This window comes from Haemorhous mexicanus, chromosome 2 (assembly GCF_027477595.1).
Source record: "Haemorhous mexicanus isolate bHaeMex1 chromosome 2, bHaeMex1.pri, whole genome shotgun sequence".
In the NCBI taxonomy this organism is placed as follows: Eukaryota; Metazoa; Chordata; class Aves; order Passeriformes; family Fringillidae; genus Haemorhous; species Haemorhous mexicanus.
The window spans coordinates 397,023-424,632 of NC_082342.1; the positions used below are offsets into that span (position 1 = coordinate 397,023).

General features: G+C 56.7%; 1 protein-coding gene across 1 annotated transcript; it reads left to right on the top strand.

The window, feature by feature from the left end:
- The first annotated feature begins 5,738 nt into the window (after nucleotides 1-5,738).
- CHRDL2 (chordin like 2) lies at nucleotides 5,739-27,610 on the top strand. The gene is given in 11 exon segments (XM_059870838.1): nucleotides 5,739-5,851; nucleotides 11,054-11,166; nucleotides 12,381-12,552; nucleotides 13,312-13,454; nucleotides 14,920-15,013; nucleotides 15,356-15,411; nucleotides 17,189-17,357; nucleotides 18,294-18,488; nucleotides 21,438-21,620; nucleotides 24,890-24,982; nucleotides 26,621-27,610. Coding segments are annotated over 11 exon segments (1,380 nt in total). The 5' UTR covers nucleotides 5,739-5,769; the 3' UTR covers nucleotides 26,701-27,610.

A 27,610-nucleotide genomic window follows, 5' to 3' on the forward strand; every position in this document is an offset into this window, starting at 1 on the left:
CTGGGCTGGAGAGAGGAAGGGGCGATCCATGCCCAGGAAACAGCCTCTGCACGAGAGCCAGGAACTTGCTGGGGGATATCATTAACTTTCCATCTCACCCACACTTCTATCTTTAGTTGTCTCTGGCTGGTGAATGACTAAAAGGATACCAGCATGTGCATCCCTGCTGTGGTGGGCTCCATGAAGAGCCAGTTGACAAAAAAGTTGCTTCTCATGAAACAAAAAGCTCGTGCTGACTGTACTGAGATGAGTTATGGCAGCGGTTTGGGACTGGCCTTAGTCCAGCAGTCTGTCTGTCCCCTAGACGCTGCTGCTGCTGGCCAGAGTCGGAGGGAGTGTGCTACTCCTGAGCTCCCTGCTGCTCCCAGGATCAGCCTGGACCAGAGCTGGGTACTGGGGAGCCCTCGGGGAGGGACAGAGGACGTGGCAGCAGGGGACACCTCCCCACCGAAGCCACCTGCCGGACACAGAGCTGTGCAGGGCTCTGCAGAGTCCCAGGCTGGCTGGATTTGGGAAGGGATCTCAGCCAGCTGCGCTCCCAAATTGCTCCTGCACATCCAGCCTTGGTTTCTGTGCCTCCAGCTCGTGTTCCGACCCAAAGCCCACGGGGGGCAGCGGTTTCACGCGGCCAGAGGCAGGGTTAAACGGAACACTGGGAACAAATCATTTACAAGAGACATAAAGAAATGGCCCAGGCTGCCCGGGGGAGCTGTGGCTGCCCCTGGACCCCTGGCAGGGTCCCAGGCCAGGTTGGACAGGGCTTGGAGCAGCCTGGGGCAGTGAAGGTGTCCCTGCCCGGGCAGGGGTGGCCCTGCGGAGCTCTGAGGTCCTTTCCGCCCCGAATCCCTCCGTGGCTCTGCGGGTCGGGATGTGCCGAGCTCAGGGCTGGCCTGCAGAGGGAATCCTAAGCCCGTGCAAGGCTCCAGCCCCAAACCCTGCCGTCCCCAGCCCAGAGCTCAGCCCTGCCCAGCCTGTCAGGGAGCGTTTCCCTGCTGCGCACCCCTCCCGAGGAGCTGCCACCGCAGTTTCTCTTCCCGGTGCTCCCAGCGATGATGCTGGGTCCCACCTTCCATGGGGTGCAGGTGGGACAGGTCACGGTGCATACACGCTGTGCTCTCCCATTTTTCCTCTCTATCCTTCCCCCTTGCTTTATCCAGCCTTTCTCCACCCCTGCCTCTTGCTTGGTTGCTGATCTGCATCCCTGGAGGAGAATCTCTCACCACTGTCCTCTCTGTGCCACTGCTTTGCACAGATTGCAGCGATTTATTTGGGTTTGGGCTTGGCAACATGCTCAGACTCTAAAAAAGGACCGGGTTTCCCATTCCAGGTTGGACTAGGTGCTTCCATTGGTAAATTACCTTCTGAAGCCTCACCAGTCAGTGTGTGCCTTAAACCCTCCAGAAGGTGTGGCTTGGAGGCTTTCGGAGCCCACCGGCTCCCGGGCACGGGGGAGTGCCACACCCCGGAAAGAATCCATGGGAAACCCTCTGATCAGCATCCCCCGAGCACAGCCAGCCTCGGGAGGCCTCCCTGAGGAGCTGTCACCAGCGCTGTCACCCAGGAGGAAGGGAGCAGGGAGTCACGGGCTGGGCTGGGTTGGGAGGGACAATAAACTCATCTCATTCCTTGAGGTGGGCAGGGACACCTTCACTGTGCCAGGCTGCTCCCAGCCCTGCCCAGCCTGGCCCTGGGCACTGCCAGGGATCCAGGGGCAGCCACAGCTGCTCTGGGCACCTGTGCCAGGGCTTTTCCATCCTCACAGGAAACAATCCCTTCCCAATATCCCACCTAACCCTGCCCTCTAGCTTTTGAATCCCCCGGTGAGGAGGGGAAACTCCTGAGGCTTCAGGCTGAGGATGGGACTTGTGTCCAGGTGTGGCAAAAGGAAAATAGGGGCTTTGCTTGATTTAGCTCTAGCCTGTGGAACATGGCAGAGAAAATAATTCCATTGAATGCCCATCTGACACAGCTTGGACTTCTGATGTGGGGCGCAGTGACTCCTCCCCAAATGCAGGCCAGAGATGAAGGACATGGTCACCAGTCATAAAGAACAGTGGAGGAAGGCTGTGGAATCAGAGCAGGAATCCCTCCTGTGCTTCAGGCAGCCCCATCTGCCCTCCTGCTGGCCACAGCTCCCACCTGGCTGTCATGGTTTTGCTCAGGGTCTCTCTCATGCCACAGCCTGTGGTTCCAAATAACAGCAGGTTCTGTTTTCATTCTCATTAAAAAAGAAAAAAAAAAGAAAAAAAGGGAATTGTCTTGTCCCCTTGGTTGCCCAGAAAACATGAAGTGAGTTTGACCTAAAGACTCAGGAACCAGAAGACAAACAGAACACACCCACGTGTTATTATTTGCAGGCCAGTGCCATGGTTTTTGGAGCCTGCTTCATGATCACAGATGGGTTGGTGTTGGCAGTGTTGAACTGTCAGACAGATTCCTCCACAGATGAAGATGAAGAGCCTTGGTGTTGCCAAAGGGTGAATGTATTCTTTATGAGACCCAGCAGAGATGTAACACAGCACCTTGCTCCTGACAAGGCTGGCCTTTATTTCCTGGGTCTGCACTTGGGACGGGCCTGAACCTTCCCGTGAGTTTTAGCCCTGATGTGGGGCCAGGATCTACAGTCCTCAATTCAGCTGTTGGTGTTGCAGCAGAGGCACAAAATAACTCCATTGACTTGGACTTTGTGTCCCCATTTTTCTCAGCCCTGTGCTACAAATGGGCTTTTCAAGTCAGCCCTGTGCAAGGGAAGAGCTGGGAGAGGAGGTCCCAGCTTTTCCTGGTGGGAGCTGGAGGGAGCCTGCTGCTTACCCAAACCCCTGTAAACATCTTTACCAGGGCAGGAGGGGAAAACAGAGGGGCATTGCTAGAAAAGACTTGCAGAGAGCTGGAAATGAGTGAAAAAAGGGAAGTGGCTTTAGGTGGTGATGATTTTAATCTCTGGCTCCAACAGCAGCAGGACCTGGAGCTGCTGGAGAGAGCCCAGAGGAGCCACGGGGCTGGAGCCAGGCTGGGAGAGCTGGGGGTGCTCACCTGGAGAGGAGAAGGCTCCAGGGAGAGCTCAGAGCCCTGACAGGACCTGAAGGGGCTCCAGGAGAGCTGGAGAGGGACTGGGGACAGGGGATGGAGGGACAGGGCACAGGGAATGGCTTCCACTGCCAGAGGGCAGGGATGGACAGAGGGAAGAAATTCTTCCTTTGGAGAAGAATTCCCATTTGTGGTTGGCCTGGAATGTGACAGCACAGCTCGTGCTCTCTGTAGAGGTTGGTGCCAGACGGTGTGCAGTGTCCCTGGATTCTGGGCTCCTGTATCCCTGGAATTCCTGGTCCTTCAGCAGAATCCCTGTGGCCATTCCCAGGGGAGGGCACCGAGTGCTGAAACTGTTGTGGGAGCTGCCAAAGAACAGATTGTGTCCATCCCTGCAGATGCCTCAGCGCTGTCTCTGCTCTGCACACGGGGCTGTGCTCTCGGAGGGCCAGGGTGGGTGAAGATTCACCTCCTTTCATCCCTGGCATTCAGTGCTTCCCCCTTTCTCCCCAGAAGAGATGGCCAGCCCATGTGGGAACAGAAATGGGTCTTGATTCTTTTCCTTGCAGCTTAAAGAGAAAATAACAAAGCTGGTGATTTAGAGGGGCATGTAAAGCTTTCTTATTACAAAGATTTCCCTCGTGTCCAGCTCCAGGAGCAGGCACCTGCAAGCATGGTTTGTACAGGGGCAGTGTTGGCACCTGGGGTAGAGTTAGACAAAATCGGGAGAGGGATGGAAAGAGGATTTTTTTTTCTGCAGAAACTGCCCTTGATTTCCTTAATCTCTGCAAGAAATGGGCCTTGTGGATGGTGTGACCAGGATAAGGGGTCTGGGGACACCGGGGCAGACCAGGGGCTTGGTGCCACTCTCAGTGCGGGATGGCAGCAGGCACAAAGATCTCACAGCCTGGAAAGCCCAATCCTGAGCTTGAATTAAAGAACAAAATGAACAACTTGGCTGATGGAGGACATCTCCTGTCACCAGAGGGACCTCAGGTGATGACAGCTCCTTCCTGGTGGTGTGAGGAAGCTGAAGGAGATAATGGGAAGAGAGAGACCTGGTGTTGCAGACATGAAGGCGTTTGCAAAGAAGAAGCCCAGGAGCTCTACAAGATCTGGGAGCTCCATCCAAGCCTTCCCAGTGGTGGGACATGGAGGTGTTTATTGCTGCAATAAATCCTGGATTTCATGTGCTGATGAAATGTCTTGCTCTGAGCACCCCTGAGCTGTGAGGGTGGAACAGGAGGAATGGTGAAAAACTACACAAAATCGGGTCTAGGGAACTGCAGAAATTCACCTCCACAACGAACTGGTGGCCCTGGCTTATCCTGGCCGTGGGAAGTGGCCTGGCTGAGGGGACACAGCTGCTCAGGGAGCATCCAGTGCTGCTCAGGGAGCATCCAGTGCTGCCCAGCTTCTCCAGGAGGCTCTGGGAGAACAGAGAGCTGAGCCCACAGGCAGGCAGAGAAGGGCTGGCAGCCCGAGCTGGACCACTGTGTGCAGGACCTGGGGAGCAGCAGGAACAGGAGACACGTTGTGTGGAGGCCAGGTGGCTCCTCCAGGGATGACAGCATGACCAGGGCTGCTCCAGGCCATGGTGCTTCACACCCATCCTGCAGAGACAGACAGCAGCTGGGTGGGAGCACTGCTGGGGTGCTGGGAGGGGGGTCTGGGGCTGGGGAGCTCCTGAAGGCAGGGGCTACACTGGGCATTTAAAGAGCTTTATGGAGCTGGGGGATTGCCCAGGTGTCCAGGTGGGGTTGGACTGGGAGCAGGGGTGCAGCTGAGCCTCCTTTGGGGCGGTGATGTGCTCCACCAATGATGTACCCCATCAATGATGTGCCCCATTAATGATGTACCTCAATAATGATGTACCCCATCAATGATGTGCCCCATTAATGATGTACCCCATTAATGATGTGCCCCATTAATGATGTACCCAACAATGATGTACCCCATTAATGATGTACCCCATTAATGTCGGCTCTTGTCCGCAGCCCCCAGGGCGAGGCGCAGCCCGGAGAGCCCCGGCCGGGCTGCAGGGCTGCAGGGGTTAACCCTGCGGCTCCCGCACCACCTCCCCGCCCTCCCTCCTCCCTCCCGCCGCCGAGGAATTTCCTAAAACACCCCCCCCCCCCCCCCAGAAAAGTGGGAATATAACAATAATAAAAAAAATTATATAAAATACCCACCGTGCGGATCCCCCCTCCCGCTTCGATCTCCGCCTTTAATACCAACAAACAACTCCTCGACTCTCCCTAAAGGAGGCGCCTTTGATCGGAGCGAGACGAGCCCCGCCGGGCACCGGCACCGGCACCCCCGGGCACCGGCACCGCCGGCACGGCAGCACCCCCGGCACCGGCATCCCCCGGCACCCCCGGGCACCGGCACCGCGACCTCCGGGCACCCGCAGCCCCGGGCACAGGCGCCGCCGGGCACCGACAGCCCTGACACCGGGACCGGAGCGCTGCCGCCACCGAAAGCGCCGGGCACCGAGAGCCCCGGGCACCGATAGCCCCGGGCACCGACATCCCCGGCTCCGGCACCTCGGGGCACCGTGCTCCGAGGCGCCCGACCCCGGAATCGAGCCCTCGGCACCGCCGGCACCGGCAGCGGGAGCGAAGCCCTCAGCGCAGACCCCGAGACATCACCGGGACATCACCGGGACATCACCGGGACATCACCGGGCAGCGCGCCCCGGGCACCGGGACCGGAGCCCCAGGGCACTAGCAGCGGGCTGCGATGCTTCCCGGGGCGGGTCCCCTCGCCTTCCTCCTCCGGTGCCTCCTGCTCCTCTTCGCCTCCGAGAGCCGAGCCCGGGCTCGTAAGTCTTACCCGCGCTTGTCCCGCCGCGCTGCTCCCCTCCGTGCCTCAGTTTCCCCGGCGCCGGGCTCCCCGGGACTTTGCGGGGTGCTTGGCGGGCACGGCCGAGGGCACAGGGAGCTTTCTGAGCACGGCAGGTGCCGGACCCCCTGGGATGTCCCAGCCGGCCGGGTTTGCTGTCCTGCACTGCCGGGGACACGCATGGCCGTGTCCCCAGTGCCCGCCGCTGTCCCCGCCCGCTCTGCGGGGCTGAGGAGCACCGGGCACTGCTCTGGGACCTGCTGAGGGGGCTGGGGGCTCCGGGGGCAGGCAGGGGCGGGAGGAAGGGCCGGGACCCCCCTCCATGGGCTGGGAATGCCACAGAGCAGGAGGCTGTGTCACAGACCTTCCTCTGCACGGATCCCACCCTGCCCGAGTGCATCTCCCCTCCGAGGGGGACGGGACAGCGACAGCGCCTCCCCCGCCCCAAACAAAGCCCCTGGGGGCTTTCCTCCAGATCCACCCCGTGTCCATCCCGCAGTCTCTCCCACTTTTGCTCCCAGCGGGCTGCTGAGGCACAGAAGGGTTGGGATAAGGACGGGAGGTTTGGCACTGCCACGGAAAAGCTTGAAGGACTTGGCCAGAGCTGCTCCGCAGGAGCTTGGAGGGCGCTGGGGGTGTAAATTGGGCCGGGGGTGCGCTTGGCTTGGGCAAAGCGCTGGGACCCTCCCAGTGCGTGCTGGGCAACATCGCAGAGCCACCAGGGCTCCGGGCAAACTGGGGCAGGAGCTGCTGCGTCCCTGCAGTTATTCTCCCCTTTAATCTCCTGGAATCCCAGCGGAGCCCGCCGGTGGCTCTGTCAGGGTGATTTACAGCGTGCCGCCTGCCAGCCGTGCATTAGGCACTCAAATAACCATCCTCCTGGGGTGAGGGCCCAAAACGTGAGCCCTGCATCGTCATCCCGACCCTGGGTGTGCTGGGGGCATGGACGGGGCCGTGCAAAGCCGTGGGGAGCAAACTCCGGGAGAATCCAGCTCCTCTCCCTTCCCTGGGCTCATCCAAGGCTGCCGAACCCGGCACACAGCATCTGCCTCTTGAGCAGGGCGTGGGCGCGGGTCCCTGCCCCTGCCGGGCTGCCAGGGCAGGAGGTGAGGCAGGGGTGAGAGAGGAGTTTGCTCTTCGCAGGCGGCAACAGCCCGTGAGCTGGGCATGAGCTGTGCTGGCTGGGGGCAGGAAGGGTTTGTCTGCTCGGGGGGAGTGTCGGGGGCTGCTTGCAGGACTGAAATGCTGATGGAGAGCTGGTGGCTGTGGGATTGGAGCAGGGCTGGAGCAGGGTCCAGCTTTGCCACAGGGCTTACCTCACCACGTGGAGGACTTGCCCCGAGGTCAAGGGCAGGCTGGTCGGGGTGGCAGAGTCATCATCAATCGTGGAGTCATCACCAATCCGTGGACTTGTCTCCCCTGCCGACCTCTGCAGGCTCCCCCTTTCCTCAGGGCTGGTGTGCAGGGAGAGTGAAGACAGGAATGAATTAGTTACCAGCAGGCTCATCAGCCAAGGGACCTACAGTGTCGTGGCTAAAAATAGGTGAGAAGCAGAAACGCTGGGGCTCGAAGGCAAGTCAGAAAAGAAGAATTTGCCCACAGAAACAGGCTATTTTAGGGGATTTGCACTCCAGCTGAAAAGAAGTGTCAGAGGCACAGGTTACTGGGACGAATGTGCTGCACTCTGAGCAATTCAGGGGCAGTGGCTGAACTCAAGGATGTTTTGGCTGGAGGCATTTGGACACCAGCATCTCTGGAGAGCACGGGGCAGTGGTTTTCCCCAGGAGCTTGGAAGCTGCTGTTTCATTTCTTTTTAACATGGTTGCTGGAGAAAAGGGGGCTCCTGGGATCCCTCTGCTCTCCAAGTTTGGATCCAGCAGGGATGAAGGGTGCTCCAAGATGGCAAGGACCAGGATGGGAAGTGAGTGCTACCCATGGTAAGGGAGAGGTGAGGGCTGCACGCCCTGCTATAGGTAGGCATTCCCTTGGGAAGGAGTGGGGGGAAGCAGGACCCTGTCTGCCTGGCTTCTCCACTCTGGAGAGCTCAGAGGTGCTTCCTGAGGCTGCATTTTCAGAGCTCCGAGCTCTCCAGGCTCCCGAAGTGCCCAGAAGATATTTCCAGCCCAGGGCTGAGCGAGGCGAGTGTGCAGGAATTGATCTGGATGTGAGCAGAGTCTTTAGGATGCCACATGTCAGGGGCCCCGTGTGTTTTAGCCAGTCCCTTCTCAGCAAAGTTGCATTTTAAGCCCTTCATAAATACAAGGCTGTCACAGGAGCGCCTGGACTCTGTGTACCAGACAGTGCTCTTTACACTTTATTTATGGCTGCTCTCAAAGCTGGTTTGCACGAGCTGCCTCCCCCGTGCCCAGCACGGCCCTGGCTGGCAGGTGTGTGACCTCCAGAGAAGCTGGGAGCTGATAGCCCTGCTCCAGGGACAGCTCCCGAGGTGCCAGCTGGGGACGCAGGGCCAGCCTTCCCCCCTCAGCCTCGGGATGGAACGGGACAGGAGGAGTGAGGGGGGATGAGCAGGACCCCACAACCTCCTGCAGAGCCATCACACTGAGATGGGAAACACTCCCAGAAACAGGATGACAGACCCCCACGTGGCTCGGGCGGCAAAGGCCATTAAAGATTCAGGACAGGTTTTGTGGGAAGCTTGCCAGCTGCCAGGAAATTGAAACCTCACCAGAGGCTGTCGCAGAAGCTTTGAGCAGCATCTTCACAAGGTGCTCCAGGACACCAGTCCAGGGTGACAGACTGAATGGTGTGGAGACACCCACCCTGGCTGCACCTCTCACACCACGAGGAGGGTGTGCACCTCCTTGGGGTCACCTCAGCGGCTTCAGACACCAGCCACCAACCAGATGCCTCCCCACAGCTTCTTGTCCTGCTCTAGATCCAGTGACAAGTAAACCCACAGGACTTTTCTGTGTGCTGCTGCTGAAGGGGCAGTAAGTGAGCTCACCTTGCTGATCAGCACGGGAGGAATCCACTGCCACAAATGGCTTTTCACTCCATCCAAGTGAACGAGGATGATGTCCAAAGTTTGACCTCTGAACATGACATTATTAGCCTGGCATGGGAAAAAATGGTCCAGCTTTTAAGCCTCATCCATCCATCCATCCATCCATCCATCCATCCATCCATCCATCCATCCATCCATCCATCATCCATCCCCATCCTGCTCCTGCCCAAGCACGCTGGCACCTCTTGCCAAAACCCCAGCACTGCAGAGATGCCAACGAGTGTCTCCTGCTGCCCAGCCCCGCCAGCCAGCTTTAATTTTACCAGCAGGCCCTCTGCAGACATGAATCAGGCTGCTTTCGAGGGCTGGACCCAAACCAGGGCTCCACTTGTGATTAAATGTTTGCAGGAAGCAGCCAACTGGCATGGGAGCCTGCGAGCGGAGCGTCGCACCACGGCAGCTCCATTTCTTCACCCTCAGCATAATTCATGGGCATGCTGCAAGCAGGGAGAGATGAAGTCATTTTCTCACCCTTTTGCAAAACCATGATTTTTTTTTGTTTAGATTTTTAATTTTTGTTTTGTTTTGCTTTGTTTTTTCCTCACTCCTCTGGGTTTCCTCATACTCAAGCCACACGCTCACCAGTTCTGTGTGGTTTGCTCTAAGCTCATGACCTGCGTGGCCAGCAGCAAGGAGATGCTGACTCTCAAGAGCTGTGGGGACAATGTGGAGCTCTGATCATGGAAAAGGAAGGAAAACCCCTCTGCCTGTCCCTCTGGTAACCCCCAAAGTCACTGCAGGCCCCCACATGTGCTGTGCCTGGGCCAGCCAGCCTGGACAGCTGGTGGTCACCACTTGTGAAGGTGCAGCTTGGAGAATCAAGGGCCTAAAGCCACCCAGGAGAGGCTCAAAGCCAAAGAGAGGACCTGTCAAGATCTTTGTGGACCCACAGGGCTGCCTTTCCTGCTGGCCAGCGGGTCTGGCCGTGGTGGAGCATCACCTGAGGGTGGCCGTGGGCTGAGGAGGGACTGCAGCCCACCCCAGCAAATTTGGGTGAATTCTGTTTGGTTGGTTGGGGAAATCCGTCAAGCAGGTGGCATCTCCAGCTCCAGCAAGGTGGGACAGCACCAGCTGGGCCCTCCAAGCCCCTGCTGTGTCCCAGGGGAGGGAGTGGGGCAGGGGATGGCTCTTGGGGTGGTGAACACCACTGAGATAGTTCTGGGCACCCTCTGCTATTCACTCCCAGCAGCCTGGCAGGGTCAGCACCTCCTGTCTCACCCGGGTCCATGCCCTGCGTGGTGGGCATCATGCCTTGGCAAACAGCCCTCCCCCTCTCCAGGGTGCTGCAAGGTTTTAAAGACCCAAAAATGCCCCAGGAACTGTAACCTGCCTTGGAGCAATCACCCAAGCCACCTCCAACTCCCCGGATGACATAACCTTTAAAAGCACCCCCAGTTTTCAGCGGGGCTGGGAGCAGGCACACCAGGAAAATCACCCTCAGACAGGAGTGTGCTCAGAAAGGGCTGGGGTCACTCTGCCTGCTCAGGGGACAGTGGGGGCAGCACCCTGGCTCTTACAGGGTCCAGGTTCCTGCAGGGTCTGGGGCTCTCTGGAGTCTCACCAGTGCTGCATCAAGGAGGGGAAGCCAAAGGGCTGGGACCCACTGGGATGGCACAAACAAAGTCCTGCTTGTCCATGGATCCTCCAGAGAATGAGCTGAAGCTCTTAGGGGGAGACAAAGGTTTTTCCCCAGAATGTGTTTTCACCCATAATTCTTCTGTTTTTTTTTTCCCCCCTCCCCTTTCTTCTTTTTGTTTTTTTTTTTTGGATAACAGTGAAAATGTCCCCTAAATTCAGGGTCTTCCATCTCTGTCACCACTCCCAACCCTTCTGATCTCACGGGGGGAAACTCCACCCGAAACCACCTGTCCATCTTGCAGTGAGCATTTCTGTTTCAGAGTGAAAACTCCATTTTCTGCCTCAAAACCACCCGTTCTGCTCCTTCCTTGCAAAGGGAGTCCAGTTTGCTCAGAGGGGCTGGCGCTTGGGTCGGATGGGTCCCCGTGTAAAAAACGCATGCAAAAAAAAATAAAACTGGGGGGAACAAAATCAAAACCTGTGTGTGGTGGGAGGATGTGGGGAAGGAGGCGCAGGCTGTCCTTGCTCTCCCACAGAGCCAGCCCCTTTTCTCACCTGGCCTCTCCTGGTTGCTCGCAGGGCCGGAGGCGTTCTGCGACTTCAACGGCAAGAAGTACAGCCCGGGGGAGAGCTGGCACCCGTACCTGGAGCCCCAGGGGCTGATGTACTGCATCCGCTGCAGCTGCGCCGAGGCACGTCCGGCACGGCCACCCCCGGGGCGGGCGGCGGCCCGCGACCGCTCCGAGCGCTGCTCGGGGCGCTAAGGATGCTAATGATGCCGCTAATGCCGCTAATGCTGCTGCTAATAATAATAATAACAATTACAGTGACAATAATGTTAATAATAATGTTAATAATGTTAATAATAATAATGTTAATAATAATAATAATGTTGATAATAATAATTATGATGATAATAATAATAATAATAATAACGTTAATAATAATGTTAATAATAATAATGTTGCTGCCAATGCTGCTGGTATTATTATTATTAATAATAATAGTAATATTACTGTTGCTGCTAATGCTCCTAATGCTGCTGCAAATGCTAATTCTGCTCCTAATGCTGCTAATGCTGCTGCTAATACTGCTGCTAATGCTGCTAATGCTGCTAATGCTGCTGCTGCTAATAATAATGGTAATAATGGTAATAATGGTAATGGTAATAATAATGATGTTGCTGCTAATGCTGCTGCTAATAATAATAATGGTAATAATGGTAATAATGGTAATGGTAATAATAATGTTGCTGATAATGCTGCTGCTAATAATAATAATAATGGTAATAATGGTAATAATAATAATATTAATAATAATAATAATGTTGCTGATAATGCTGCTGCTGCACTGGGGCTTTGCTGGGCAGCTTTGAAGCAGATCGGCCCTGCTGTCTCATTTGAGCAGCAGAGTTATTTTTTATGCAGGCAGATAATGATGGGCCAAGGGAGGGGTTCTAAACCGGCAGAGAGGAGATTTAGACTGACATGTTCACAAGAAATCCGTCCCTGAGAGGGCGGCAGGCCCTGGCAGGGGTGCCCAGAGCAGCTGCGGCTGCCCCTGGGTCCCTGGGTGTGTTCCAGGCCCGGCTGGAGCACCCTGGGATGGTGGAAGGTGTCCCTGCTGATAAGGGGAGGTGGAACAAGCCCTTGAAGGTTCCCTCCCAGCTGAAGCACTCTGTGATCCCGTGCTTCTGTAGCCCTGTGGCTGGGCTGAGGGGGGAGCTGGCCGAGGGATGCTGTGGGGTGATGGGTGAGGCACCAAGGCTGGGCTGGAGCCCTCCCTGGCGAGCTACAGCCTGCACAATTAACGTGTCCCTCCTCCCGCAGGGCTGAACCGCGGGCTGAACGTTCCCTGTGAACTAACCAAGCCCCGTCTGTCTGTCTGTCCGTCTGTCTCTGTGCAGAACACCAGCATCAGGTGCTCCCGGATCCAGTGCCCGGCGCTGCCGTGTGCCAGCCCCGTCACGGAGCCGCAGCAGTGCTGCCCGCGCTGTCCCGGTGCGTGCACATCCCTCCGGCCCGGGGGACAGGGTGGCCGCGCTCCCGCAGGGCGGTGACACCAGCTCCGCCCGCTTTGTCCCTCCAAAATTCCCATTTGGATGGACAAGGGCTCTCCGCCAGAGCACCTTCTCCCCTCGCCCCCATCCCGAGAGCTCTGGAGGGACAAAGTGTCGGCTCACACTTCTGGGGCAGAGCAGGAGCTGCCAGTTTGTTCTGATCGTTTGCCAGCTAAGTGTCTTGGATTAAAAAAAAAAAAAAAAAAAAATTGAAAAAAAAAATTTTTTAAAAAAAAATTATAGTTTTTTAACAACTTCCTTCTCTGCACTGGACACTATCTCAAGTTTTAGCCCCAAAACTTTTTCTGCCTTACCACTACTGATTGCCTAATTTTACCTCAATATGTTCATTCTCACCTCAAGATTTAGTCCCAAAACTTTCCCTACCTGACTGCTGTCAGAGCTAGTCGGAAACCACCAGTGATTTGAGAAATTAGGGAAAAAATAGGAAAAAACCTCATTAATTTTCATTTTGTTTTTGCTAATTACCCATGAGACAAGCCCTTTTTACCCGACTCCATCTGAATCTGGCGATGGTCACAACCAGGGGAGGGAAAACCCCAAGACTTTTGTTAGGAGCTTTGTGAGGTCAGGCTTCCAGGTCCTCCCTGCGCGCCGAGCTCAGGCAGCCCCATCCTCCAAAGCCTTTTGGACCCTTCTGTGCTGACCGGCCATGCATTGCCCTGACCCTTCAGGGTGCCGGTGGGGTGTGAAGGGTCCCTTTGGGGTGGGTTCGGGCTGGCTGTGACCCCGCTCCTTTCTCCTGCCCTTTTCGCAGAGCCCCCGTCGCCGTCGGGGCTCCGGGCGCCCGCCCGGTCGTGCCGCTACAACGGGACCACGTTCCAGCAGGGCGAGATGTTCAGCGGCAGCGAGCTGTTCCCCGGCCGCCAGCCCAACCAGTGTGTGCAGTGCAGCTGCTCCGTAAGCCCTCCTCCTCCTCCTCCTCCTCCTCCTCCCCTGTCATCACACACAGCGTTACATCAGCTGTGACCTGTGCTGCTGGAATGGCTGCTCTGAGCCTCTGGGGCGGCAAGAGGAGTGACTGACCCGTGGGAATGATGCAGTTTTGAGGGAGCTGGTTCCTCTCAAGAACCCCAGCTGGGTGGTGTGAACACCGGGAAAGAGCCCTCCAATGCAGCTGCCTGTGCCACTGTCCCCAGGCTCCTTGTCCCTCCCGGCTGTCACTCGGGCTGTGTGTATTTGTCAGGGCAATGCCTCGGGTACAGAGGGAAAATCACGGGCTGGCTGTGCAGCCTTCACTGCGGGATCTCCCCGGGCTGTGTCTGGTGCTGTCAGCTGCTGGAACAGCTGCGTGAACAGCTGGTCTAACCCTCTTTGAGAACTGCCCCGAGAGCAGAGCCTCTGGGATAAATCCTGCTTTTCTGGGCCCTGGTTCTTGGGGCAGGGCACTGCTGCGAGCTGCTGGGCAGCAGCAGCAGGAGGAGGAGGAAGGGAGAGGCAGGTGTGGGCTCCCCAAGTGCAGAGCAGGATCTGCCAGGTGCTGTCACCCACCAAACTCCCCTCGTCCCCTTGGTGTTCCTTGCACAGCAGTTTGGCTTCCTGATGGGAGGAGAGGCAGCTGTGGTTGGGTTTTCCAAGGATATCCTTGGCTGACCTCTTGGTCTTGCTTGACTTGTGGATATCCCAGAGAAAATTGCTGCACGGAGAAGGTGACCTAGCTGTCGAGGTCTGGCTGTGAACATCCTCTTTTACGCTTTGGCAAAGCAGCAAAAACTTATTCCTACACAAACTGGTGCAGATCCACTGACTGAGGTGGCACTGGGATGCACGAAGGTCAGGTCTGGCCTCGACCTGTGGTTTTCAGCTTGAATCACCTGTTATTTTCCAAACTATCCACTCGGGTCTATCCCTGCACCTCTGTGTGCTTGGCCCTGGTGTTGTGGAATTAACCAAGGGAGAGGGAGGGCAGAGCTTTGGTGTGGACCTGAACCTGGGCTCAGAGTCCTGCTTCCCACTTCCACCCCTCTCCTCCGCGTCCTTTTCCTGGCAGATGCCAAGAAAATCTTGCTGGGGGCTGTTCTGCAGGGCTGGGAGGTGTGTGGTGGCTGTTCCAGCCTGGCAGCACTAATGGTGCCTGGCAGGGAGGCACTGCCTGCCCTTTTTGGGGAAGAGCAATGTGTTATCCACGGAACAGCCGTGCCAGGAGAGGACACAGCCCTGCAGGATGGACAGACAGAGCAGCAGGGCAGACTCCAGCTGCCAGCAGGTGCTGGATGATTGGTGGCATTGCAAGGATGGATTACCAGGGGGCTTTGGGTCATGGACTCATAAAATCCTGGGATGGTTTGGGCCAGAAGGGACCTACGTGGGGGACATACAGCCCTTTACAAGGCTGACAGTGTGTTTTTCCCTCCTGCCCTCCTAGGAAGGCCAGATTTACTGTGGCTTGGTGACCTGCCCCGAGCTGCTGTGCTCCTCTCCCTTCAGCGTGCCAGATTCCTGCTGCCAGGTCTGCAAAGGTAATGGGGCTGGCAGTGAGGGCTGGCACACCCCAGCTGACAGCAGGAGCCATCTCCAGCCACTCTGGCAGGAGTTTGGAGGCCTGGGCTGGAAACCAGGCTGTTGTTATCTCTTGGTTGCACCAGGAAGCACAAGCTGAGGGCTTGGGTTTTCCTTGGGTAACAGGAATTGCATGTGCAAGGCTTGGGTTTTCCTTGGGTAACAGGAATTGCATGTGCAAGGCTCCTGTCTCTCCAGACTCCCGGGCTGGCCAGCACGTGGAGGAGAGCTGCTTTCAGCCACAGAGAGCAAAGCTCCATTCAGCCCCCAGCACCTTCCAGGACAATGTTTTTCCCTTGCAGATGGCTCCTTTGAGAAGCCCACGGAAGAGGAGCCCCTGCAGTTAAACAGAGGTGTTGTACGTGACTTTTGCATTTTAAAACTCCTTGTTTCTAGCACAGCCCCCTGAACAGCTCACAGAATGCCCTTGCACAGTGGGATCCCCCCAGCAGCTCTAGGAGCTCCCCCAGGTCCTTGCCCAGCAGGACACCTGGTTTGCAGGTGAATGTGCCGTGGAATTGAGTCTAGCTGGGAGATTCCAGCCTAGGTGAGAGCTCAGGCCACGAGGGACAGACTCCTCTGCTGTCCCTCAGCAGCACTTTGGGGACATGCTTTGGTGCTGGCCCTGGCAGAGTCAGGTGAAGGCTTGCACTCGATGACCTTAGAGAATTCTCCCAGCATCAAGAATTCCACTTTATGACTCTGTGGGGTCTTTGGAAGAGCAAAAGACCTGCAGGAGCTGGAAATCTGGGACACTTCTCCTCCGTGTTGGCCAATCCCTCCAGGTTAACCAGCCAAAGGACACTGTCAGAGCAGACCCAGAGCTGCCCAGCAGCCAGGCCTGACCCTTGCCCATAGAGCCAGGTGCCCAAATCTCTCCTGGGAGGGTTTTTCCTTCAGGAGAAGGTGTCTCCTCTCCCCTTGGGCAGCCAGGCGTCCTGCCTCCCACCGAGAGGGCAGTGCTGGGCTGGCCACCACTCTGCCTTCCCCAGGCTGTTGGTACCAGCAGCCCCAGCAGGGAAAAGAGACTCCCTGGCTCCTGGGTTCCTTCAGGGCCACATTTCGGAGCTGGGCTGCCCATGCCAGCTCTGTGGGATTAGGTCACTCAGCTCCTGGCTCTGCCCTTTTCCATACTGCTCCACCACCTATAAAACCTCCAAAAGAGACACAAGGGGACCCTTTGTGCTGCGTGCCTTGTCCCAGCACTCTGCTCCTGGAAGCCTGGGATGTTCCTGGGGTGTTCCTGGAGTTTCAGTCCTGCTGGCTGGCAGCCCCACTCCCACTGCCCTGGTGTCTCCCAGGTGAGAGAGCAGGATCTGGCCCACCCTCACCTTTCTATCCTGCCTGAGCCACACAGGTGCTGGCCCTCCTTTTCCCACCTAGGAAAGACCAGCCCATTTCCCTGTGTGCTTCAGGGATGCAGGAGCTCACACGCTTCTCTGAGGGCATTGGGTTGAGTTTGGGTAGGGAAAGGCTGTGCCCCAGAGAGGGTGACCCTCACGAGGAGGACACCAGTGTGGAGCACTGGCACTGCTCAGCACCCCCTGGGTGGTGGCAGCAGCAAGATGGGGAAGAGGCTGGAGCACAGGAGAGGCTGAGGGAGCTGGAAAGGGGCTGGAGAATTCCTGAGGGAGCTGGGAAGGGGCTGAGCCTGGAGCAAAGGAGGCTCAGGGGGGACCCTGTGGCTCTGCCAGGAGGGGACAGCCAGGGGGGTCGGGCTGTGCTCCCAGGGAACAGGGACAGGAGCAGAGGGAACGGCCTCAGGCTGGGCCAGGGCAGGCTCAGGGTGGATATTAGGGAAGTTCTTTCCCCTAAAGTTTGTCCAGCCCTGGCACAGCTGCCTGGCATCCCCATCCCCTGAGGGATTTAAAAGCTGTGTGGCACCTGGGGACATGGGACAGTGGTGGCCTTGGCAGTGCTGAGGGAATGGCTGGGCTCCATGATCTCAGAGGAATTTTCCAGCCTTAGTATTCTGTGATTGATGTGGCTTGTGGGCCATTGCTCACCCCCGTGGTCTCTGCCCCTTCCACTCCTGAGGGAAGGCGTGCAGGACACTGCATGGCTTTTTCCAGCATGCTTTGGAATGAGAACAACTGCCGGAGTCTGAGCCCCCTCTTTTCTCTGGCTGCTCACAGAGGCACTCCCAGGACCAGTGCTTGGGAGAGGTGGTGGGCAGGAAGCCCCCCGGAGCCACCGTCTCCACGGTTCTCAGCTCTTCCCTGGAGCTAATTCCCAGAAGCTTCAAACCCAAGGGAGCAGGAGGCACCACTGTGAAGATCGTCTTGAAGGAGAAGCACAAGAAAGGTAAGGGATGGAGGGGCCAGGCAGGGACTTAACGTGGCTTCTCCAGAGCTTGGAATTCTTCAGGAATCTGATTCCGTGGCAGGTTTCCAGCAGCAAGTCCTTCTCCCCACTGCTCCACAGCCAGCCTCAACCAGGTGTCTCAGTCCCCATGCCCACGGTCTCCTGGCTGCCACTCTCCAAAATGGGCTGGGAGAGGGCTGGTCCTTGGAGTGTTTGGAGATCTGGGACTTGGGAAGGAAGGAGCTCAGCTGGAAGACTCCACATGGACCTTCCAGGACCGTGGCAGACAAAGACAGGGTATTGCTCCTTGTGCGAGGGCTGGCTCTGACCCAGAGCTGCCCCAGCTGTTCCTCCTGGAGCACAGAGCAGGGAAGTGAGCTGAGGAGGGCAGCCCCTTGATCCAGAGGGGGAACAGCAGCTCCTTCCTCCCCGTGGCCGCTCTCCCACCATCACGCCTTCGGAAGGTGCCTTGGAGATGAAGGCCTGGAGGAAATCCTGGGACCTCCAGAAATTTCCGTGCCGGAGTCAGCAGGTGGCACTCTTCACTGTGCTTCACTCCTGCCACAGCCGGGGAGGGACCCTGGGCTCCCGGGGTTGGCAGGCAGGTGAGCTCCGGCCACCCCTGCCCTGTCCCAGCAGGGCGCTCACAGCCGGCACAGCCATCTCCTGCCGCTGCTGCTCTGCCCCATGGCACCTGCTGGCTGCCACCTGCTGGGTCCCTGTGACACCTGCTAGGTCCCTGTGACACCTTCTGTGGTGTCCCGTGCCACCTTCTGTGGTGTCCCGTGCCACCTTCTGTGGTGTCCCGTGCTGGCTCCTGCACACAGCAGGAGCAGCCATGTCCGAGCTGCTCGAAGGCCGTGCCTCCACCGAGCCTTGGGCTGGCAAAGGGGAGGATTTATGTCCCCAGGCAGCTCCTCTCTGTCTCTCCTGCAGCCTGTGTGTACAACGGGAAGACCTACTCCCACGGGGACGTGTGGCACCCCGTGTTCCGGCTCTACGGCCGGCTGCCCTGCATCCTCTGCACCTGCAGGGACGGCGTCCAGGACTGCCACAAGGTCACCTGCCCCAAGGAGTACCCCTGTGAACACCCAGAAAAAGTAGATGGGAAATGCTGCAAAGTATGTCCAGGTAGGTGGGATCCTGCCTGCTCCTTCCCCAGCCTTGGACTAAAGCCTCAGGCTGAGAGACCGGCAGGGATGCAGGTTGCTGGTGGCTAGAATTCACACCAGACTGGTTCAGCAGGGTTGGAGGGCAGCAGGGCTTTCCCAAGGTAAGGATGATCCCCAAGACCCCCACAAGGTTCTGTCTGTTGGGAAGGTGAGGTCTGGAGCTGTGCTCCAGACTGAGAGTGCTCAGACAGAAGGTGCTTCCAGGGAAGAGGACACACAGCCTGCTCTCCAAACGCCCAGGTGGCACAAAAACCAGGGCTGAATTGTGCCAGCTGAGGTGTGGGTGTGACGGGAGGAGTGAGGACACTTCCCAGGAGAGGGGCTGTTTGTGGGAACTGAGCCCCCATCTCTGGAACACACGGGTTTTAGGGTGCTCCAGGCAGAACTGGGCTGGGCTGGGACATGGAAAGGGGCTGGAGCCCCAGGAGGGGCTGAGGGAGCTGGGAAGGGGCTCAGCCTGGAGCAAAGGAGGCTCGGGGGGCCCTTGTGGCTCTGCACAGCTCCTGCCAGGAGGGGACAGCCGGGGGGTCGGGCTCTGCTCCTGGAACAGGGACAGGACAAGGGAAATGGCCACAAGCTGGGCCAGGGGAGGCTTGGATTGGATGTTACAGACAATTTCTTCCCCCCAAAGGCTGTCCAGCCCTGGCACAGCTGCCCAGGGCAGTGGTGAGTCCCCACCCCCAGAGAGATTTAAAGGCTCTGTGACACTTGGGGACATGGGTCAGAGGTGCCTTGGCAGTGCTGGGGGAGCAGTTGGACCTGGTGATCTCAAAAGTCTCTTCCAAATGTAATGATTCTGCAATTCCATGGTGGAGAAGACCTCTTTTCCCTTTCTGTGCAGTGTGCTTTGGGTCTCCCAGCTCCCTGGTCTGTGGAAAGCTGTTTGCCTTAAGCCACAGAGCTGGCAAAGATGTGGCAGGGTGTGACAGCTCCTGCTGCTCCCGCTGGAGAATGATTTGTGGGTGACACCTCTCTGTAGTGGCATTTATCTGGAGATGTTCAGCTGATGGACCACCCACTGCTTGCCCAGGGAGGCCAGAGGTACCTGAGTGTCTTTGGGCCTGGCTGGAGGGGCAGCAGGTTCTGACCCACAGCTCCCAGGGGTTTCTGTGCAGGGGTCTCCCCCAGGAGAACCAGCAAAGGGCACTGCCACGTTTTGGAATGTTGTTTGAGCCGAGATTTTCGAGGTTTTCCAGCCCCCGAGGGGAGAGGTTCTGGGATGGCCTCCTCGGGGGAGCGGAGGGCAGGAGCTCAGCTTGTTTTAATAAGGTTTTTGATATGTTTATGAGCAGGATTTATGATGTGGTGCCTGGTGGGAATGGGATGTGATGACTGAGCAGAACCCTTCCAGTCTTGCATTCCCACTCTAGTGGGTCTCCCTGGTTTAAATCCGACAACTTTCCCTGCTTGGATCTCTTGTCTGCTGCTCAGACTTCATTTTATTTCCAATTTAGCACCCTGATGCAGCCAGAATGATTGTGGTCCTGCCTTCCAGCTCTCACAGACAGCCATCACACACACACACACTGCTCAGCCAGGTTCCAGCCTTGCCCTTTCCTTCACTGCCTGGAGGCTTTGCCCAGGTCCTTTTCCAGGTGCTTTCTGTGGCTGTCCTTTCCTTCCTCCTTTGTGCCAGTGACTTAGGAATGCCAAGTGATTTTTCCAAAGGGACCCAGACCCTGGGAATTGCTGTGATGTGCTGTGTGGGTGGGGGGACACTGCTGTGGGCAGAGCTGGTGACCACCACCTCTGTGTCCCTGCTCCTCCTCCCCATGCTGTGGGGCTGTGAAGCTCCTGGGTTGTTAAATTCCCGCTGAATTCCAGGGGCTCCTTTCCTGCTGGGAAGGTGGGGCTTCAGTCAGGGACTCCATGATCTCAAAGGGCTTTTCCAGCTTGAACAACTGCACACTTCTGGGAATGCCCTGGAGCAGGGGAAGCTGAAGGCCTGGGACAGAGGTTTCCCTGGGACAGGTGAGGGTGCTGGGCTGTGCTCACCCTCCTCCTCCTCACGCTGAACTGCAGAGCTGAGCTCCTGTCCTCTGGCTGCTGAATAGCTTTGCTTCCCTTTAAACTGGGATTTCCATTGCCTCTCAGAGAAGAAGAGCTCAGGAGCACCCCAGAAAGCCTGGGGGAGAGCAGAATCAGGCCTAAAATAACTGTCTTACTAAAATAAACCCCAGGCATCTATTTATAGCCAAACTTTCTTTCGAGTAGTGTGAAAAGCTTCAGCATCCAAACTGACTGGGAGAACAAGGCTAAATTCAGCAGAGCTGGGCTCCTCTGCGTTCCAAGGACCACAACCAAAGGCAATAAATCTCCTTCCAAAACCACAGGGCATTCTTAATTACTCCAGATACATTAAAAAAAAACCAAAACAAAAAAGAGGGGAAAATTAGCATCTCTTCTTTACCGAGAATGCTGAAAAAGTCATGTAGGACGCAGGGTGGATGTGGTGACACCCCGTGTGGGGAGGGTGCTGGGGCTGGTGCTGAGCCCACCTGTGGGGCTAAGCCCAGGCTCCCCTGCTGTGGGCCCATCCCTCTGCTCCCCTGATGTTCCTCCCCAGCAGGAGCGAGATGGGAAGTGGGGAACCCAGCCCCTGCTTGGTGGCCGTGGTGGCATCAAGGTCACTGCAGGAGTATGGGGGGTCCAGCTGGACAAAACCCCCCTTCCCCATCCCTGCTGGCACAGAGGCTGATGGGGTCAGGGGGAATGAAAAACATGAGGATGAGGAGGTCCACAGCTCCTTTATCAGCCTCTCCTTTGCTGCTGCTCCTGGGGCTGGGGCTCGGATCACGGGACTGTGCCCCGCGGCACCAAAGCCAACGAGATGCCTTTTCCATGGCCTGGCTGCTGGGATGGTCCCTGCTGCCCCTCTTTAACGAGCTGTGTCCCTGTTTGTGCTCAGAAAGCAGAGTGAAACCCACGGAGGAGGTGGCCACCCCCCGGTGTGGCAGTGGCCCCAGCCGTGTCCTGGTGTACGCCTTCGTGCCGCCGCGCTCCGAGCCCTCCAAGGAGATCCTCAGGACCGTGGCCATCGAGAAGGAGCTGGCAGAAGAGGTGGAAATCTACAACTGGAAGCTGATTAAAGGTGAGCACCATTGTGAAAGCAGCCAGCAGAGCGGGAGGTGTGTGTGGAAACCTGATGCTTTCCAAGCTTTGTTCGGTTTTTCTGGCTTTCCTCGAGGCGCTCCACCCCTTGCGTGGTGAATCAAAACCTGCTGACAGCAGGCTGGCTCTCCTGACTCCCCCATTTCACACCCTTTCCCTGCACTCCGTGCAGACCGGGGGCTGGAAACCACTTCTGGCCCCACCAGCCTCACCATCTGGGGGCACAGCACATGGGCAACCAAGACAAGGCCTGGGGGCTGCTCCTCCAGACCTCCCTGCTCTCATGCCAAAGGCACGTGGAAAACAAAGGAATTGTTCTGGTGGCTCTGTGGTTCTGCTTTCGCTTTTTTTTTTTACACCCCAGTCCACCTACAGCTTGAAAGCTGCTGCAAAGGTGCACACAAGGGGGATGAATTGTCCCCAGCCCACTTTTGGATGGCTGGGTTTGGATGCTCCTTCCTGTTGGTGTGTGCTCCGGAGGCCAAGGCTGTCAGAAGGCTCCAATCTCCTGCTCTTTCCCCACACCTTCAGCTCTGCTCCTGTGGATGGGGGGAGTCTGGGGACATCTGGTCCAGTAGATACCTGTGCTGTGTCTCTCTGAGGCCCAGGGAAGCACCCCAGTGCCCCATTCCTGAGTTTGCACTGGGCTCATCCCAGTGCCCCATTCCTGAGTTTCCACTGGACACATTCTACCCCAAAGAACTTGAGTGCTTCAGGTGGGTGGTACCTTTCCCATGGATGCAGTGACCCTTGCCCCGTGTCTGCTGGACTTGTGCAGCCATCCTGGTCTCCTGGTGTGGCCATGTTTCACATCACTCCCCGGTGAGACCTGGGGCACGGCTGGACAGCGCCTGAGCCATTAACCGCAGAGATGGAGCCCTGGTGCCACCAGGTTCCCACCCTGCCCCTGCCACGCTCCCTGCTGCCCGTGCTGCCCCTCCTCAGCGGGGCCTCCCTCACAATGGCACCTTGTGGCTGAGGACAGCTCGGGGCCCCGCCGCTTCCTCCCCTGGCTCCTTGGCAGGGGCAGCACCCAACCCCTCTCGGCACCTTCCGAGGCCAGCAGCTCCAGTCTGCATGGAGCTCCCCAGCCCTGCCAGCCAGGGACAGGGGAGGCCCTTGTCCCCGAGGCCAACACAGCTCTTTTGCTTGGCAGAGTGCAGTGTTGTTGTTGGGAAAGAGCATGAGCTCACTCACACATGGATTCCACCTCTCCGTGGGCCATGGCTCTACCAACAGAGCAGCGTGTGTGGAGCAAAGAGCCTGCAAGTCACACCTGGACCTGGTCCATCTGCCTTTGTATGGGCTCATGATACCTACGTGGCCTCATCTATTTCTGGGCTGGGATGGTTTCCTCCATGGAGAGGAGCTGGGAGGAGAAACCAGCACCAATTCCAGCCAAAAGCTTTACCCAGCTGGCTGGTGGTGCACAGCTGGCTCCAGAAGAGTTGCAGTGTGGGCTTCCCCATCTTTTTAGGGGTCTGATGGTTTTGATGGTTTCGGCCTGTTGTCCTCTGGCTAGGGGCCCTGTTAAGAAGTCCATGCCCACCTCTCACAAATCCCCTTTAAAGCAGCGAGAACGGTGCCCCAGCAGCTCACTCCATCCCGTCCTGAGGGCTGCCAGGAGAGCTCCTGCCTCTTGGATGGGCAGTGTGTGCCAGGAAATGGCTCTGCCCTGTGCCAGCTCCATCCATCCTGCCCTTCCGCTGGTGGACTGTCCTTGTGCTATCCTGGTTCCTGCTGGGGCACGGCCTGCCTTCCTCTGCTGCTCCCCAGCTCCTGGGATGTTGGGAGTGACCCTCCCAAAGGTCTCAGCCAGCTCTCTGAGAGCTCTCGGGGAGCATCATCTGGGTCGGGTGATTAAAAGATGTTTATCTCTTGCAGCTCTTGTTTAAAATATCCTCTTGGTTACTAATGTGCTGGAAAGTGCTTCATCAGCCCCGGGACTGTAAGCACACCCTCCTGCTCCTTTCTAATTATAGACCAGAAAAATTTATTGAACACTTGTGCCTTTCTTGCGTCAATAACAGTTTTATTATCTCCATCCAGTGTCTTCTTTTGTTACTGGTAGGACTTCTTTACCCAACCCACTGACAGGACTAAATAACAGTCCAAAACTCCATCTATTTCTCTCTCTGCCTTTGACTTCCTGTACTCATTTTCCACAGTTGATAACATCTCATTTACATGGCTTGTGAGGCAGTTCCCCTTCATTACATACCCTTTTCATGTGTAATTGCTGCTGGGAATCAGGGAAAGTCTCTTAACCAAATAAGGGGGACCACGTTGCCTCTCACATCTGCTGGCAGCAAGGGGCTGGATGTTCCGGGAGCCTGAGTGAGAGGTGGGGAAGGATATTCCAGGCATACCTGCCTGCTTTGTCATGCCTTGCAGGAGAACAGCAATACCAGAAGCCCTGATCCCACAGGAAGGGCACTGTCATTGCTAAACACAGGTTCTGGTTTGCAGGGCTCAAACATCTGAGTCAGGCTCCTCCACGGAGGGTTGATGCTGGCAGGGGCAGAAATGTCCATCTCTGCTGGGCTCACTTGTGTTTTTTCCTGTCCTGGAGCAATTCCAGCACTGCTGACCAAGAGACAGAAACCTTTGGTGCCTGGCTGCTTCCAGGAAAGGAGATCATCTGAGCATGGAGGGGAGCACTGGAGTTTGAGAGTGAGCAGAGGGGACCCCAGCAAGCCCTTGCTCTCACCTTTATTTCTTTGATGCTTTCAGGGCAGATTGGAACTGTGCAGGGCAAGATGTTTTCTGGAGCAACACAATCCTATTGCTTTCACTTGATCCATGGTGAAACATCCTCACTCAACAAGCAGTGGCAGTTTTCATAGAACCACAGAATCTTAGCAAGGTTTGGGTTGGAAGGGAGCTTCAAGCCTGCCCTGTTCCACACCCCTGCTGTGGACAGGACACCTTCCACTATCCCAGGCTGCTTCAACCTGGCCTTGAACACTTCCCCACTTGTGTGGCAGCCACAGCTTCTCTGGGTAACCTGTGCCAGGGCCTCACAGGGAAGAATTTCCTCCTAATATCTAATCTGATAATTAAATGAGATGTCCCCTGTCCTTGGCCAGCCCTGGCTCCATTGCCATCTCCCACCTGGCTCTGGCAGCAGGTCCTACACCAAACCAGGACCCTGGGGCAGGCAGTGTCAGGAGGGGACAGAGAATCCAACCCTGTGTGAGCCTTGAAGTGGGCATTGCAGAATCTGATGCCCTGTGTCCCCCTCTGCAGGAATATTCCATCTGATCCAGACCAAGAAGATCAGCAAGCAAGAATTCAAGCAAGAAGCACAAAACTTCAGGCTGATCACTAGGACAAACGAAGGTAAGGAGAGAAAAATCCCCTTTCCTCTCTCCTCCAGCACTCTCCTGATTTCCTGCTCTGCTCTGGCCCTCCCAAAAGGCTGTGTGAATCCCAGCATGGCGTGGGGAGCTGAGCCATAGGGACAGCACTTGTGCAAGTGTAGCTGTGCTGGGGCTGACCTGTCTTCACACCCCACACAACATTCCCGGTTACAGCCACATTTTCACTTTATGGCATAGGAAAGGGCAGCCAGCTTTCTAAAAGTGGCTGCACTCTTGTGAAATCCAGAGATTTTGTCTCTCCAGAGCCCGTAAAACTGTTTGATTTTTATATCTAATCCATCTGGTGCTCCTGGGAGCAAGGCGGGAAGGGAAAAGAATGGTGCAAGGGATTAGCAAAAAATCAAGCTGTTGAAATGTGTTTTAAAGCCATTCAGGATGTTCCAGGATGTGCGTAAACATGACAAAGAGCAGGAATGCCGGTGCAGGGGCTGGGAGTGCCTCGCTGCTCCCTGCTGGCTGGGCTGGAGTTTAGCGGGACAGGCTGGGCTCAGTGCCCTGCCCGCAGCGTCCAGCAGCCGGGGCTCGCGGGGTCACTCGGGCACACCAGCACTCCCAGTGCCCCGGGGGGTGTTCTCAGCCCCAGTCCCTTTGAGACAGCATCTTTTGCCCAAACAAACCCTGGGGGATTTTCCAGTCCCTGCTCCCAGGCTGGGCTTCACACCCTGGTGGAGTCTCTGGCACGTGCCTCCTTCTTCTTGCCTCAGTTTCCCCTGACAAATCGCCCTGTTGTGAAACCGTCCTGCTGCCGTGGCTGCAAGTTCTAGGAAAGCTCTGACCCGTGATTTCCTCACAGCACAAGATTAATTCAGCCAGAAAACATTTCCTCCACCCCCGGGCTGATGACATTGGGGCTGCATAATCCTTGCTGGGGTCGCACTGAGGGGAGAGAACACCTGGAGGGGAAGGAAGCACCTCCAGCCACCTCCTGCACATCTGGGGATTCTTTGGGGAGCAAGGAGAGGGACTGGGACACTTTGTCCTGGTTTAGGGAGGTTTCACAGCTCCATATTTGATTTGCTGGGAGTCTGCAGCTCCTTGGGGGATTGAGAGGGATTCCTTCCCTCTTCTTCTGCAGCAGGATTTTCCCCTACTGTAGGTAGCTGAATGAAGACCCAATGGGGAGAGACTGAGCAACCCACCCCAAAATGGGTTTGACAGAAGGGAGGAGAGAACCATACCTGTCCAATGTCCAATGCCACTGAAATTTTGGCTTTCTGAGGTTGAGACAGAAGCAGAATGCTTCCGAGAGGCAGGAAGTCAGCCCAAATCCGAGACATGCCAGGGAGGACGGGGACCTGACACCACGTCCAAGCACCCTTTAGAGAGGTGCCGAGGGAGGTTTGTCCCTGTTTCAGCCTGAGCCCTTTGTCTTTTCAGACTGTGTGAGTGTTTTGCACAAAAAGCACTGTAAGTGCCACGGACTGTGCCATTACTGCATTGCAAGGGTGAGAGCCCCTCCGAGCCCTGTTTTAATTGCAGTACCTGTGGCTGGGATCAATTTAATTGCAGTACCTGTGGCTGGGATCCCTGAGGAGCTGCTCTGAGCACGGCCTGCCCCGAGGCTGGTGCTAATGCGTGTCTGTCCCTGCTGATCCAGGTCACTGGAACATCTTCCGAGCGCAGACGTCGGAGCTGAGGATGACAGAAAGCCCAGAGAAGGAGACAAAGACCTCGTAAAGCCAAGAACTTTCCTCTAGCTATCGATTTATCTACACACAGACACACATACACATATATACCAACTCCAGAGCTGCATTATTCCATAGACTGGCACTGCAATACAGGTTACACTAGTGGAAATTCCAGCGACTCCAGAGAACGATCCCAACCCGTCGGAGCCACAGCCGGGAGGGCAGGTGCCTCTCCAGCGGGGGAGCCAGCACCTCCCGCTGCCCCAGAGGTGTGGGATGAGCACAGGGAGGAGGGACAGACGGCCCTCGGAGGGGTGGGACCTGGTGCCACACGAGGAGGAGGAGGAGGAGGAGGAGGTGGGATCCATCCCGGACACCTGAGGAGCGCAGCAAAGCGGGACATGACCCTGCTTCTCACCAGCTGCTGGGGGAAAGGTGACCTGCAAAGGGAGAAAATTCATCCCTGCTTCTTTCCTCGGAGCCCCTGGGAGCTGCAAAGGGGTTTCTTTGGCTGGATGCTCTCCAAGGGCAGTTTCTGAACAATCTCCTCTCTTCCAGCCGGGATGATTCTTTTCCCTCTTTGCAGGTCACTGGGAAATGTAGGTTTTGGGAGGACCCACCTGCTGGCAGGGTCAGAGACCCTGGGCACTGCACTAAGGTCGCTGCTCAGCATTTATTGTGCTATATATTTATATCTATCCTATATAATATCTACCGGGCTGTATTCACAGGAGGAGCATCTCCCAAAGGGCAAACAGGATCATTTCTGCAGCATGGGGAGGAGGGTGTGCAGCAGCATCCCCTTCCCCCTGTCTGGAAACAGCTTTGGGGGATTTTCAGGTTGTTTTGGTACATATATTTATCCCTGGATTCTTGTTTTATTCTGTTTTGATAAATCTATTTATTTGGAGATCCAACTCTGTCTGACAAATTGGATTAAAAGTCTTCTTGATTCA